We start from the raw sequence: 13,317 nt of genomic DNA, 5'->3' as shown, positions 1-13,317 counted from the left end.
TTATCTTCCTCAGCCTACGACTAACCTGTCGCCACTTTAGTGTTCTAATCGCCACTAGTCTGCTGGAGGCACTATTTGGTGTAATTTCAACTATCATAAAGTAGTAAAGAAGGCATCCCGTATTAATGCCGCCGGACCCAGACAATGGAGTTGGGTGTAACATCCGCGACTCTGATGTGGATACCGTGTTAATGCTTAGACTGCTAATTGCTAACGTGGAAGGAAATCTGGTGTAAAATGCAGAGGTTGTTTGACTTTATCACTAATAGCTACCATCGTTTTGCGGAAACACATAAGAATTGAGACTACCTTCCGAAAAAAGAAAATGAGTAGTTGCGTTTAGTCCTTTCGACAGTTGAAGATGTGGCCTAAATTAAATGCATTCTTTCATGATGGTAAAAACCTGGAACACCTTAGTGAGGAGATGTCTACAAAGGTTCCTCCGAAGTACAAATATTGTGTGGAGATATTTTCTCGTATCTGCCGAAGTGCCTACTGCAAGATATCTATCAGCACACCCTCAGCTAAGAGTACACTTCTCAAAGCAAGTAATAAAACACGATTTTTTATAGGCAAAGCTGAAAATTTATTTGCTTACCTACTTGGTTAATCCTTAACCTCCAGTGAATAATCAGCGCCGAGTAGTACAAAGGAGGAGGTGGGGTAGGGATAGGGGGGACTTTTGAAGTGCCGCTGATGAAGAAGCAAGAACCACTTAGTTGAAATTGGACGCACACACACACACATTCAAGAGAGAGAGGCAGACCTACAAATAACCTTTCAGAGTAAAAAGGGTACCCACATACGGAAGGTAGGCAAGGTGCGAACTCATCATTCATGCACACCACACGCGCGTACACGCGGAGGCAGACTTCAAAGGTCCTCTCCATTGCTGAAATCGGAGACGCATACGCACAAACACCAGGGTTGGATTTTCGCAAAGAGTATGTCATCTTATATCTGCTTGCAAAGCATAACTAGTTTTACTATTGTTCAATTGTTAAGAATAACGAATTTTCTCCGGGTAATCAAGCTGCAAATAACAATATTCTTTCTTAGGCTGTAGCGTCCGGATTGGGGACTAGGAAGATGCTTTACTATAAACTCACTGGAAGACCGAGATTCCAGTATTTTCGGTAACGGGAGCAGAACTTAGTGTCACCGATTTTGGGATCTATTCGTGGAATATTCAAATTCCTTGAGCAATATCACATAGCAGTCTAGGGGGTCGTTGAGGTCGGTCTTCATCTAAACGACTAAAATGAACTCGTTTCATTAAAAGTGAATATGGGCCCAGTAGTAAATACAGATTTCTTTAATATGGTGCCAGTAAGAATAGTAAATTGAATTTTACATCTTGCACTAACTGTACCATTCCTTGCCAAACGCTTCATTAGTCTCGTAGCAGTAAGACTGCTCTTTAAGTGACCTTTATTTCTACCCCTACTTCTTTCAATCCATTCCATTTCAAAGCAGTCACCCTTGAAGAAATAATCACCCCTAACACTGGAGGAAAATTTGTCATTAGCGTACAGATGATTGCGAAGCCATAGCCATCAATGAAAGGCCATACCACCAATACGGAGACTGATGGTAGTGTCTTCAATTACCAACTGCTGTGAAAAATTAAAGCACTCTTCGAAGAGGTAAAGAAAAGGTGGCACAAGCCTCAGCAGGAGATGGAGAAGCCCTTCCGCAGAATAATCGCTCGTCCATCGAACGTGGAGCCATCCTTTTTTATCAGCCTCGTCTTCATTCACTATCGGGCCACGGGGAGAGTGTGTTATGCGTCTCGCCATCATCATCATCATTGTCATTGTCATTGTCGTTGTTCCTAATATCCCACCAGCCGGCCTAATTGCCAGCACATTCCCTTCTCTTATGTGCCGTAATTTATGGACACACGTATGTGTATGTGTGTGCAAGACACATTCACTCACCGGAACCGATGGTATTGCGGTTTTACGGCTTAGTCAAATCTCGGGTCTGGCTGCATGCAAGCGTCTTTGATGTGCCGCCGCCGTCGTCGCCACTATCATGGGCCACACCTTGTTCCCCCCCACTCCATCACCGTTTATATCGCACACACGCACGCACTCGATTAATATTTCAACCTACAATAATGACCCAGATGACACCGATTGGAGGTGGCGGTGGTGATGGAGCAGACGTCGTGGTTAGCAAAATGCTCAAAAATGCATCACTCCTATGAACACCTTTTTCTCTCCATGCCGTTGTCGTTGGGACGCATTGAAGATAAGCAAGAGTACGTTTGTCTCCAATCCCATTTTTCTTTTTACTTTTCTTCCACTATTGCACAAGTAAACTCGTTGACGGGGCTCTCAGGATACATCCTAGAATTCCTCTAGCCTTTTACAGAGCACAATCCTCCATCTTAAGCTATTGTCTTAGTGCATATCCCTTTCCATTGAGCTATTTGACAAATTTTATTCCATTTCAAAATAAGTTTGTGCAATGACGTTTTCTTTTGTAAGCACGGGTTACACCGAATATCATTGAAATGGTATTGTCATTCTAAGCCGTAGGCATGCAACTTCCATGAGCACTTCTGTGTCTGTTGAGGTGATGTTTTGGCTTTTGATTGTTATGGTTTGGGTGATAGTAGGCGTATATTTGACTACATGAGTCTTTCCAATCTCTCACAATTTGGCTGTCTTGTAGACTGCAGGGACCTTTGCTCTTGTCACCCATATATGTAAATTAGACTCCCTGCATCCTGATAATGGAGTTACCTCCATAACCTTGCACTTTATGCCATCTTTAAGAATAAATTGAGCGTCATAACACAGTTGTGGTGCAACCAGCTTTGGCAAACCTAAACTAAAGAAGGGCCGATCCCACCTTTTGCTGCTTAGTTGAAACGCCAGAAGGAAGGACGATATCTGATTCAACGAAGACTCACAGCAGAAGGCTGTCAAAATGCACCAAATTTGAAGAAACTTTGAAAGGATGGAGGGAGATCAGATTTGAAAGAAGCTCTTTTGGGTAGAAATAGTTTAGGGGTATTATCTGAAGCTCTTAGGTAGATAACGAAGCTACTGCCGGACTCGTGCGCTTTAAATAGACTCCCAGGATAAATCAAGCACCACATTACAGGAAATTAAAGCGTTCTTTGTGTAGGAATGGGACTGCAATCTGAACGTCAGGAATCAGTCTCGCGCTGTTTCCTTTAATCACCGTAAATAAAATCGAAATCTATTTTTTAGAATAGGGCCGGCAGTGTGCCCCTCACCTTTGATGCATTTTTAATCCTCAATTCAAGTTACGTGTAGATCTGCTTACACAGTAAATCAATGCTTGGAAGTGATAAACTCTCTTTCCAAATCCCCAAGAGTATGGAAAGATCAAAGGCCAGTCTGATGTGTACCTCGGTCAGTGTTTACCAATCTCAAATTTGCACTACCAGAGCCGGGCAGTTTTCAGAGTGAAGTCAATGCTAAATAGTCAGTTCGCCAAGTTACTTGCTATCTCGATAGAATAATGCGATCCAATCGGTTTAGGCAGTCAGTGCTTTCCAATCTCATTAACTGTTTGCACAGACAGAAGACGAGAGACGAAACAGGGTTGGGGGAGTGTGTGTCGGAGAAGTGTGGGTCCATTATTTATCACCATTATTCCTCACATTCTGTCTCCGAGTTCCGCTAAGTGTGTGCGTGGCTATCAAAGAGACACCGAATGTGTTTACAGGTCTTTGTGAGTCTGGGTGACAATTTATTCAGCTTCCACAGTGTCTGTGATTAATGAGTTTGGTTGAGTGGTTTTTTGAGAACTGTCTGGTTGGGATGGTGTGCGGGTGGAAGCAGTAGTGAAAAATAGCATGTGATGACGGCAGCCACCACCACCACGGCGACGACGGCTCTCGCCTCAACTTCAAAGTACAGACGCTAAAAAGGCACACCGTGTAGCACACCGTACTCGCACCGTCGGTGGACAGAGTCTCCACGTGCGCGTGCATGGGCAAAGGCTAAACACAAACCTGTGAATTATTCGCCCTCAGCTGTCCGGTGCTGCAGCATTGTGTCATTAGCATCAGATTAAAAATAACTCCAGATTAATCTGTAAATGTCCTTTTAAGCTAATTACTAATGCTGCTCGATTTTTGGCATTAGCCAATCAATCAGGAGAACTTCACTTTGACGCCTCAGCGTGGAGTTTAACGACATTTTGAAGGTGGAGGACTAGTTGCTGTAACCGCCACATTTGATCCCAATCTCTCGGTCTGCTAAACCTCCATTACTGCTGTACTCCTTGATTAATGAGTTGATGGCGTTTTGGTTATAAAACAATCAAGGAATTAGGAGACCATTATTAAATTCAAGGTTTTAGTCTCGCCTATCAGGGCGATACGGCCTCCATTCTTCGTGTCGAATCAACACCGCTTAAGTGTGTGCGATGTGGTGTTTTCAAAGTCGCCTCTCACGAAGGCGACTTTGAAGTTGGTTGTTGGTGCCGCTAATTTAACTCCCCTGGCGTGGCAGTGGTGTTTGGACGTAAACAGGAAGTGATGATGCTCAAATAAGCTGTCGGCAGACATGCTATAAAGCCTAGTCAACGTCATTTCATGGTTTGGCACAAATTATGCGTGTACTGTAGATAAGAAGCATCCGAACTACTTCTTCTTGATTTGATAGACACTTTGTCCTTTACTTTCCTTGTGTATTTAGCATTTATCATGGTTTATATCATTCTTCATTTGTCTCTCCATAAACCAATCCGATTCTCATTAAAACGTCTATTCTAGTTATGCTTGCATAAACGCGCTCACCTTGTCTTTTAAGACAAGCTTATTTTTGGGTGATTTGGAGGATATTTAAAATGAAAGAGGGGATGTTGTGATATGTTGGATGTTTAACTCTCCGTTTTGTTAAAGGGGCCGCTTTGGGCCTTCACCACTGTACCTTCGCTGATTGGGCTGGCCTTCGGGCCATGATAGTAGCCTTAAGCCCTGCTCCGGTCGAGTGTATACATTCTGCCCGCGTATTGTTTTATTTGGCTTTCCGAAAACTCGCGGGTGCTGCATTTGTGACAGCGAAAGCAAACCCGATTCTAAAGGACTTATGTTCCAATTTCTACAGCCGGGTGATAAACCTTCGCGGAGTCGAAGAAGTGTATATGCCGTCGACGGGAGGATTTGTGAAGACCCGCAACGGATGGGCTAAAGATGACGTCTTCCCTCGGCAACTGCCCCAGTCTCGTAAGCTGTAGGAAAGCTATCAACAAGTAAAATGATACAATCTGTGACCGTGAACCATCTGGAAAAGTCCATTACGGAGTTTTCCACCATTCCTGCAAGAAGATATCAACTATGTGAACAAACGATACCTCCTTTACCTGTCTCTTAGCTGGAAAGGATCCAGGAAAATATGGTTGGGCAGCACCGAAGTAGCGATGAGGAACAGATGCAACACTCCATTCCCATGGACCAATGTCAAACGCCGTCCTTTGTTATTTGACGCTACTTTTGGGCCAATGTTCCTAAGACTAGCAATGGACACGCGTGATGGCTAGCACATTCCTCTTCCCCCAATATGATTCTCATGGAGGACGAAACCCCAGATTTTGTAGAATTGCCAAGAAGGACCAGTGATGTTGCCTCCGAATGTCTTCCCATTTGTACACGAATTTGATGACTGACACGGTTCGTTTGTGGGTGCCTTTCCTTACAGCGCCGATTTCGTTGTGGGGGCCGAAGCGGGAGGCTGGCCAAAATAGACACAGGGGACAACGCCTAAAAGCAAAGAGGGATTTGTAGTACGCTGACTGTTTGCATAACTCTTGATTTTAGTCAAGGAGATACTTTAGTTCTCCGCCATTGTATCCCCTGGGCCATATCAACAGCTCCAGTTCCATCTGCATGTCAAATATATGGATTATGAGCAAGTATCCTGTCTTCTTTCGTCTTCAGGAAAGCCTCAAGGCACTGCAAGGTCACGATCTTCAAAGTTGTGATTTGGCAAAGTATGCAGTTTCTGCACGGACGATGAGAAGTTGGTTCAAGACCAATACTGAGGGAGCAATACCCATGACTCACTAGATTAGGTAGTTATGTAAATTTTAACCCATTATTCTCTCCTACAAGTGTAACGATTCGCAGAAGGGAAGCAATCTGTTCTGTGTACTTCAAACAATTGGCACGGCTCCAAGCCAGGAAGTGAGCTATTCACAAATATCTTTAAAAGAGTAAGCTGTAGCCTAAATAATTTGGAACTAAAAGCATTTTTGCATTACTACTTAAATAAACTCAATTTCTATTTCACCAGCATTTATTGATCTGCAGTGATAGGTGATCAGTGGGAGTTCACCAACACCCCCTCATTTTAAGCCAATCACTAATCGTAAAGTGACTTGTACACAGACAGTTCACAGGGCGTAGGGGGAATCAAATTTTACTTTTAGTTCTAATGTATGCTAGCAACTCTCACTTAATTTTCACCTCCCGCCAATCACGGGATACTCCACTGCCCTTCCGCACTGCCAATTATTCGAACAAGGGAGGACCGTGGGAACGAGGGCGCTTCTCCGCGTTTTTTTTCGACTAGCTTTTGATTGGCACTCGGAAAAGAGAGAGAGGAGAGGAGAGGCTAAATTATACATGGGGATTTTGGTGGGGAGAAGACGCTCTTGGCTGTTGAATGCGGCCACGGTGGGTGGAGAGAGAGAGAGAGAGGAGGAGGGAGGAGCCTGCCATTCACGCACATTGAAATGAAGACGCCCAAAGGTGAAACAATGAGACAAGTAGCATTACAGTGTCAATTATTTGTGAGGTGCAAAGATGGACAGCAAACGAACCATGCTAGGAGGAGAATTAAATTGGTTGGAGGATTGAATCTCGAGGCTTTATTGCAAGGCAAAACATTGCTGCAATACTAGTATTGCCCATTACCATTCCCAAAATTGGTAGGATAAAAGCTTTTTTGGTCAGCGTCTTATCAAAATGCAGTGTCTGGGAAGGCGAGCAAAAGTTGCTGTATCCATTTTAAACATAGCAGAAAATCTGTCAGAGGAAACTTCTAGCAAACTGTCAAAAATTCCTCTACCAATGTGTCGTTTAACAAAAACCTTTGACATTTCAAGTCAAAGGGTGAAATGTTTTGGTTTGACAGAAAAGCATTTTTCACGTAAGACTTCCACTTGTTTCCTTTTCTGGAGATTTTCTGTCATGGGAAATACACCTCTATAGGTAGTAGATTGAATTACAGCCCTTGGTGCTTAGTTGAGCCTTGATACCTCTGGGCCAAGAGATGGGCTAATCTCTCACGTCAGTCATCTGTTCGAAACCTCAAAATCCTTCCCTACCCCTACGTACCCCAACAACACAACGCTAAATTTTACCAGGAAGCCCCCGGAGCAGGTGGAACGGGTAACTAGGTTTTGCCTGTCAGTCACAAAACCCGGATCCCCACTGCCTGCGAGGGCTTGGTGAAGGGGACTGTGTATCTCTCGCGTCCTAACTCATTCCCGAGGTGGCGGGGGGTGGGAGGGAGAGACCAGACAAGTCAGTTTTACGCAGAATGGGAGTGATGGAAAGATTGCTCCCCTGAGGCCGCACAAATGTCACTTTTTTGACGTCTGTCGCATTTCTTTCTGACGACCTCGAATTGAGGATTAAATGATTGCTTAGAGAATCGGCCATTTACTTCAACGATTAAATTTAGGCTATGGCTTCGACTGACGCCTAGGATGGAGACTATGGTGATGTAAAGATACAGCTCTGAATAATTTTAGTTCCTAGTTGGTAACAGACTGACTTCCCAACTAAATACGAATGAGACATGTTAAACAAGTTTTACGCATTGAGAATTAAAAAAAAAAACTATAAATGTGAAGTCTTTAAGAGCAGAATAAGTTGGCACGTCAATCGCCTCCCCCTTCAGGGTTATAAACGAGTTATAGAGAGAACTGTCCATTGCATTAATGGCACCCTGCCTACCCTCACAGAGATAGGGGAATGGGTAGGGCAAAAGAAATGTGCAAACCGGGCATGAAAAGGTGGCACTAATTAACCGGCATTGTGTCCATATGGGCCATCTGCATTACAGGTGACACCCACCTACGCACGCACGCACCTGTGTGTGAAGGACGGTCCCGCTGCCCCGATGCCCCGCCGCATACGGCACTTCTATTCCAACTCACTAACGTACAGCAATTTGGGTGTATGCTTGTGTGTGTGTATGTGCATTTGTGCTTTCGAGGGAGAGGCCAGGACGACGCACTAATGCGTGGTAAGGGAGCGGGTGCATGTGCTCTGGCTTGTGCGTTCAGCGCCATCTGCACTTTTGCGTGCCGGTACCTTCAAAGGACGTTTGTTTGTGCTTGGCAAAAACCCTCCCTCCCAGCTTCGCACCCTTGTTCTTATGCATGCGTGTTAACAGTAGTTTGACGAGTGGAAGTGTATGCTCTTCCAAAATTACGATGAAATACCGTCAGAAGTGTCGATTGATCCTCTATGGGCTTGAGTCCCCATAAAATACTTGTCCGTTGCGCATACCATTCAATTAAATAGATTAGTATGAGTGGTGTCAAGAAAACCCGTCACCGTTCCTGTAGTGCCAATTTGTTTAGAGAAGTGAATTGTGAGCTTCATGCATCAAGCTCCACATCCACCGCATGAATAAACTCCATTAATTATCTATTTTGAATTTTCCCTTTGTAGTAAAAATTGCAACTCTCGTCACTTGCAAGCAAGTAGACTGACTGCAAAAGGTGTGAGATCCTCAAGATTCTTAATCTTATTTAAAAGGCATTCCGTTTGACTTCATCAAACGGGATCTACGCTTCTCTTAGCCTTCGTAGTCCTGATTTCTCTCGCCAAAATTACCAGCTACGTAGCGTAAATTCTGATTGAGAAGTCATGAAAAAGGCACTTGGTGTTCATTCGTGCTTTCAGATGCGTTCGAATTGGCTAAATCCACGTCACGGATCGATTAGCTTCACAAATTACTCCATCGCAAATCCACCATCGTGATTGGTGTTGAAATGCTGTTGTGGCCCCTATTCACCGCGTCCTCTTTCACCTCCCTCCCTCCCTTCGACAACCTCAGTCAGGCCCAGATATCGGAGAGCTCACGCACCGACGACTGGTGCGTTATCGACCTAAGGCCGAAATCAATAAATCAATAAAGCCGTTTGGTGGAAGCGTATTGTGGATGACTCATCTCCGCGGTATGGTAGCCAGGATGCCATCCAGCCCCGCCACAAAGGGCGAAAAAGAATGTAAATTAGCCTATTTGTAGGTTAAAAGTCGTGTAGGGCATTAACTCCAAATAGTCGGCCATCAAACAAAGAGCGGTACTTTTAACCGGATTGTGATTGATGCCTCCGTGTGCGTGCGTGCGTGCGTATGCCAGCTTTTCAAATAGCCGAGCTAAATTGGAATTTCTTTAAGGCATGACTGGTGCGTGACTCAGAGGCATGATCACCTAGCTGTGTTGAGCATTTCTCCATCTCCATAAGGTGAAGTTTACCTCTCCATGGCCTACCGCATTTCCACTATGGAAGAGAGGAGGGAGTAAGGGGCAACGTCTTAAATTAAATTACTGCGACTACACTGGCGTCAGCGAATAAGATGGCAGCGTCCTGATAGACCTCTATCCCACTACGCCTTATGGACTAAGGGAATGACTGTGCTGCGTCATCAGTCCTGATTATAATTGAGATTATTTGTTTGAGCTTTCGTTTTAACAAATAGTACGCATTTCCATATTATGCCTAGGGGAGGTCAATGGGTGAACTGGAAGAAACTTTAAGCCGCAGTCTCTTTGCTTATCCATTAAAAAGTGAGGTTCATCTCCACTTGCTTGTCATGAAATGTAATGACCCATTCTGGATCATGTAGATGGCCAGAATTGTAATGATTCAAACGTATTCATTCATTTCATTTCAAAAGATTAAAAAATTTTACCCAACTTATAGAAAAAACCAAAACTTAGTGAAGTTGCTTACCTTTTCTCATAGTGTAGCGCCCCTAGACTTCCCTAAAGAGTAAAGGCTACGTAATACTCCTGCAGAACGTGTATTGTCTACCTATGGAAGGGCTTAGGGGCTACTGGCATGGCCCGTAGGCCAGACCACTCGACGAAGGGACATTGGCGGAACACCTAAGTGGACCCTTAACCAAAACCAGAGGGTTAAGCAAACAACTTAAGTGTCACACCATCGCAAGATATTATCCGAACTGTAAATCACTAAAAACAATAATGCAAATTTTTACTTAGAGCTACCAATAGCCGTGATTTTTATCCATTACAGGAGGAAAATCCCTTTGAATATCTTTAAAATGAAGCGATCACAATGCACCCTAATAACCAATCCGTCTGCTCTTCACCAAACAAATGATTTCTAATAAAAGTGAAGCCTCGAAGAGGATCCCCTGCATTCCTACGTGGCTTCCAAGCTCCCGTTCTACTTAGTCGTGTCAGCCAAGGCTCTCCCATCACTAATTCCAATGACTAGAACAAATAAGATCTTTCCACCTAAATTCAATGGGTTTTATCATCCCAGTCCCTTAAACCTGTCAACAGAGTTAAAGTTTCTTAAAAGAAGGAAGGGAGGAATTGAGCACAAAGCGTTTAAGTGAATTGGACGTATTCAACGGTACCAATTAGTCAATGTGCGTTCTTTGCAAATTGTATTGCCCATGCCTCAAAGCCCTCTTTTGTTGTTTTGGCGTTCGTGTATTAGTATTTATCTCTCCACAGTTTTGTAACTTTTTAAGCTGCTGCTGCTGCTACTGCCAGGGTGGGAGAGGAGGCAGAGGGGGACTGCGGCATGAGCAGCAGGATTTCATTTACGCACCCAGCTTTCTCCCGCCTTCCCTCCCTCTCCGCCTTCTTCCCCTAGAATTTATGGTTTAGAAAATGTGCATAGATTAGTCCCCAACGAGGGCAATTTTTCAACTCTGTCTTGTGTGAGAGAGAGAGGGGGTGAGAAAATGAGTTTAAATTTAATTCCTCCTGCGTCTCCACACCGGAGGCGGTCATAAAAATGAGCTATCCAGCTAGCAAACAATACGAGCAGGTAGGCAGACAGATTCCATAAATCCTCCTTTACGAGTCGTCTTCCATAGTAGAGCACTAGTCGCCGTAGCCAGACGTCTGAGTGATGGAACCACCGCTCGCATAATGGAGCTGAGCAGGGAGTGTTTATTCATCCACCCAGTCTTGCCAGCCGCGCTCATTTATTCCAAAAGATCAAAGACCCCAGTCGGTATTAGACGAGCCAGAGGCTCATTCCACAGTAGATCAGTGGCAGCAACTAACTTCCTTAAGTTGAGGACAGAGTCGTGAATATGGCAGTTCGACAGAAGATTTGTTAGAGGAAAGGCTGTACTGTATCAACCTAAAGGGACAGATGTTGACTGGTATTTTGATTTAAAATAGTTTGGGTTTGTTAATGAAAAAGCCATTTCCTTAAATAACCTCCCTCTAGCTGATTAGTTGCACGTTCAAATTTTTTTCTCTCTTCTAATTCCAGGCATACCATCATACTCCATTTTGGATTCGGTTGAATGAGAAATCAACTGTGCATGTCTTTTAAGAGTCCAAATATTTAAATCAAATACGTACCAATAAGAAATGAATGACGCATTTTTCAGTTCTAACTGCATTTGCAAAGTCGGTTACTTGTTCTGGGGTCGGAGGTATCAAATCATCAATCACTTTTCATGTGCTCCAAGTGTTGCGCTCGGCTAAGACAACCAAAACATTAGGATAGTGGTACGGTGTACGATGCCGACACTTCTTTGCTGTGTGTGGACTGCCAAGGCGTTCCTCACTAAACTAGAGATAAAACTGGTGTAGAAGGTGGGTCAGGTAATAAACCTGTCTAAATGGAGGTATACAGGTTGACAAGATGACGCCTTGCTTGCTAGCCGGGTCGTGCTCATGTCTCTCTCGTGCTCTTTAGTTCTCTCTGGATCACCACGAGTGGCTAAGGGCGCGCCACGGCAAAAGATGAAAGGCGAGATACAACAGCACAGCATAAACAAGTAGAGGTGATAGTGAGCGAGCCTTTGAGCCGGCGGGGCGATTGGCAGTCAGACAGGTTTGAGCGTGCACCATGTAGCAAAGAAAAGACGCCTTGTGGCGGCAACTCGCCGCCCTCTCTGCGTGTGTGTGTCTGCGCATGAGAGAGTGACTTGGAGGCGGCTAGACATCAAACTGAGTGGTACTGGGGCACTTATATTGCCTCAACCACCTGTGACATTGCCAGCCTCGGCTTGGCACCTGCACATAACTGCACCTCTTTTCCCACCCCGCCTTCACTTCTATCACCTCAACTCCATCATCTCAGACTGTTGATAGCTCCTTTGAGATTAGTTTAAAGAGACGTATGTATGTTTGACAGGACTAGCGGCATGAAGCAGCTGTCACACTGACAAGAGAAGCATTTCGTGGGCCCACAAATCAATAAATTTGCTGTCACTCTGGTCGCATAAGTCTCCCCATTTGACTGAAACTCGTATTTATTCAAAAAATGGAGTATACCTGACCTGAGTATTCCCGGTGCCCGAAATGCTACGATTGTCCATCCAGCCATATCCATATTGGAAGGTGATACTGTAAGTTTTGGATCATTTTAAAGCACTTTTGGGGAAAGTTAGTCCTTCAGTCCTAAGGCTGTTCAGCGTAGGAAATGTCGTTTTAAAATGAAATTGGATTTGGGAGACTTGTAGAAGTTTTATTTGATGCTCGGTGTTAGTATTTGCATAAGTTAGAGTTCAGACCAAGTATGTTCTAATTACACGCAATGACCTCCTGCGCTTATTTTGAACTGAATCACTAGATCAACACGACATCATGCTGAAAGCGTCCTTCACTAATGACTTTCTGGGGGAATTGGAGTAATCTGGTTTCTGAGTGCACATTCAATACCATCTACCTTGTTGGAAATGCAGCGAGACTAATGATTAATGGGGGCCTCCCAACTCTCTCCCTCCTTCGTTCACCCCCCTTCTCGACTGATTAATGACCTCGTGCAGCTGCAGAAAAATCCTGATCCCCAGTTGTAAATGGTGTTACCTGAATAGGACGGGTAATGAACTGTGAAGAGATCCCAAGGGCTCCAGAGACTTATTTGTTTAGTTGGTTAAGATGAATGTTAATTACCGTGCCGATGTCTGCAGACAGTAGTCTGGCTGCTCTCTCGCAGATAATTGCTTACCGGAACCAGTCACTTTATCTTTCCATCGTCTGGTCCACTCAGAAATTACTCCGTCCAGCCCTCCCCCTCAGAAGAGACTGGGTGGAGGGTTATTTTGTCAACAGGTGCACTGGCACCATCCAAACATCCTTGCAC

At 44.4% G+C, this 13,317-nt stretch overlaps 1 protein-coding gene across 1 annotated transcript; it reads right to left on the bottom strand. All coding sequences in view use genetic code 11, as the record gives it.

Moving 5' to 3' along the window:
* Positions 1–1,256: 1,256 nt before the first annotated feature.
* On the bottom strand, positions 1,257–4,695 carry EGR_04578 (hypothetical protein; the record flags this gene model as incomplete). Its single annotated transcript, XM_024493827.1, has 2 exons — positions 1,257–1,500; positions 4,610–4,695. The coding sequence occupies 2 exons, from the start codon at positions 4,693–4,695 to the stop codon at positions 1,257–1,259; spliced, it is 330 nt and encodes a 109-aa protein (XP_024351755.1).
* Positions 4,696–13,317: the final 8,622 nt, after the last annotated feature.

Source organism: Echinococcus granulosus (genome assembly GCF_000524195.1).
Source record: "Echinococcus granulosus chromosome Unknown EG_S00029, whole genome shotgun sequence".
NCBI lineage: Eukaryota > Metazoa > Platyhelminthes > Cestoda > Cyclophyllidea > Taeniidae > Echinococcus > Echinococcus granulosus.
Note: the sequence above shows the minus strand (reverse complement) of the source record. Positions and strands in the feature narration are given on the sequence as shown.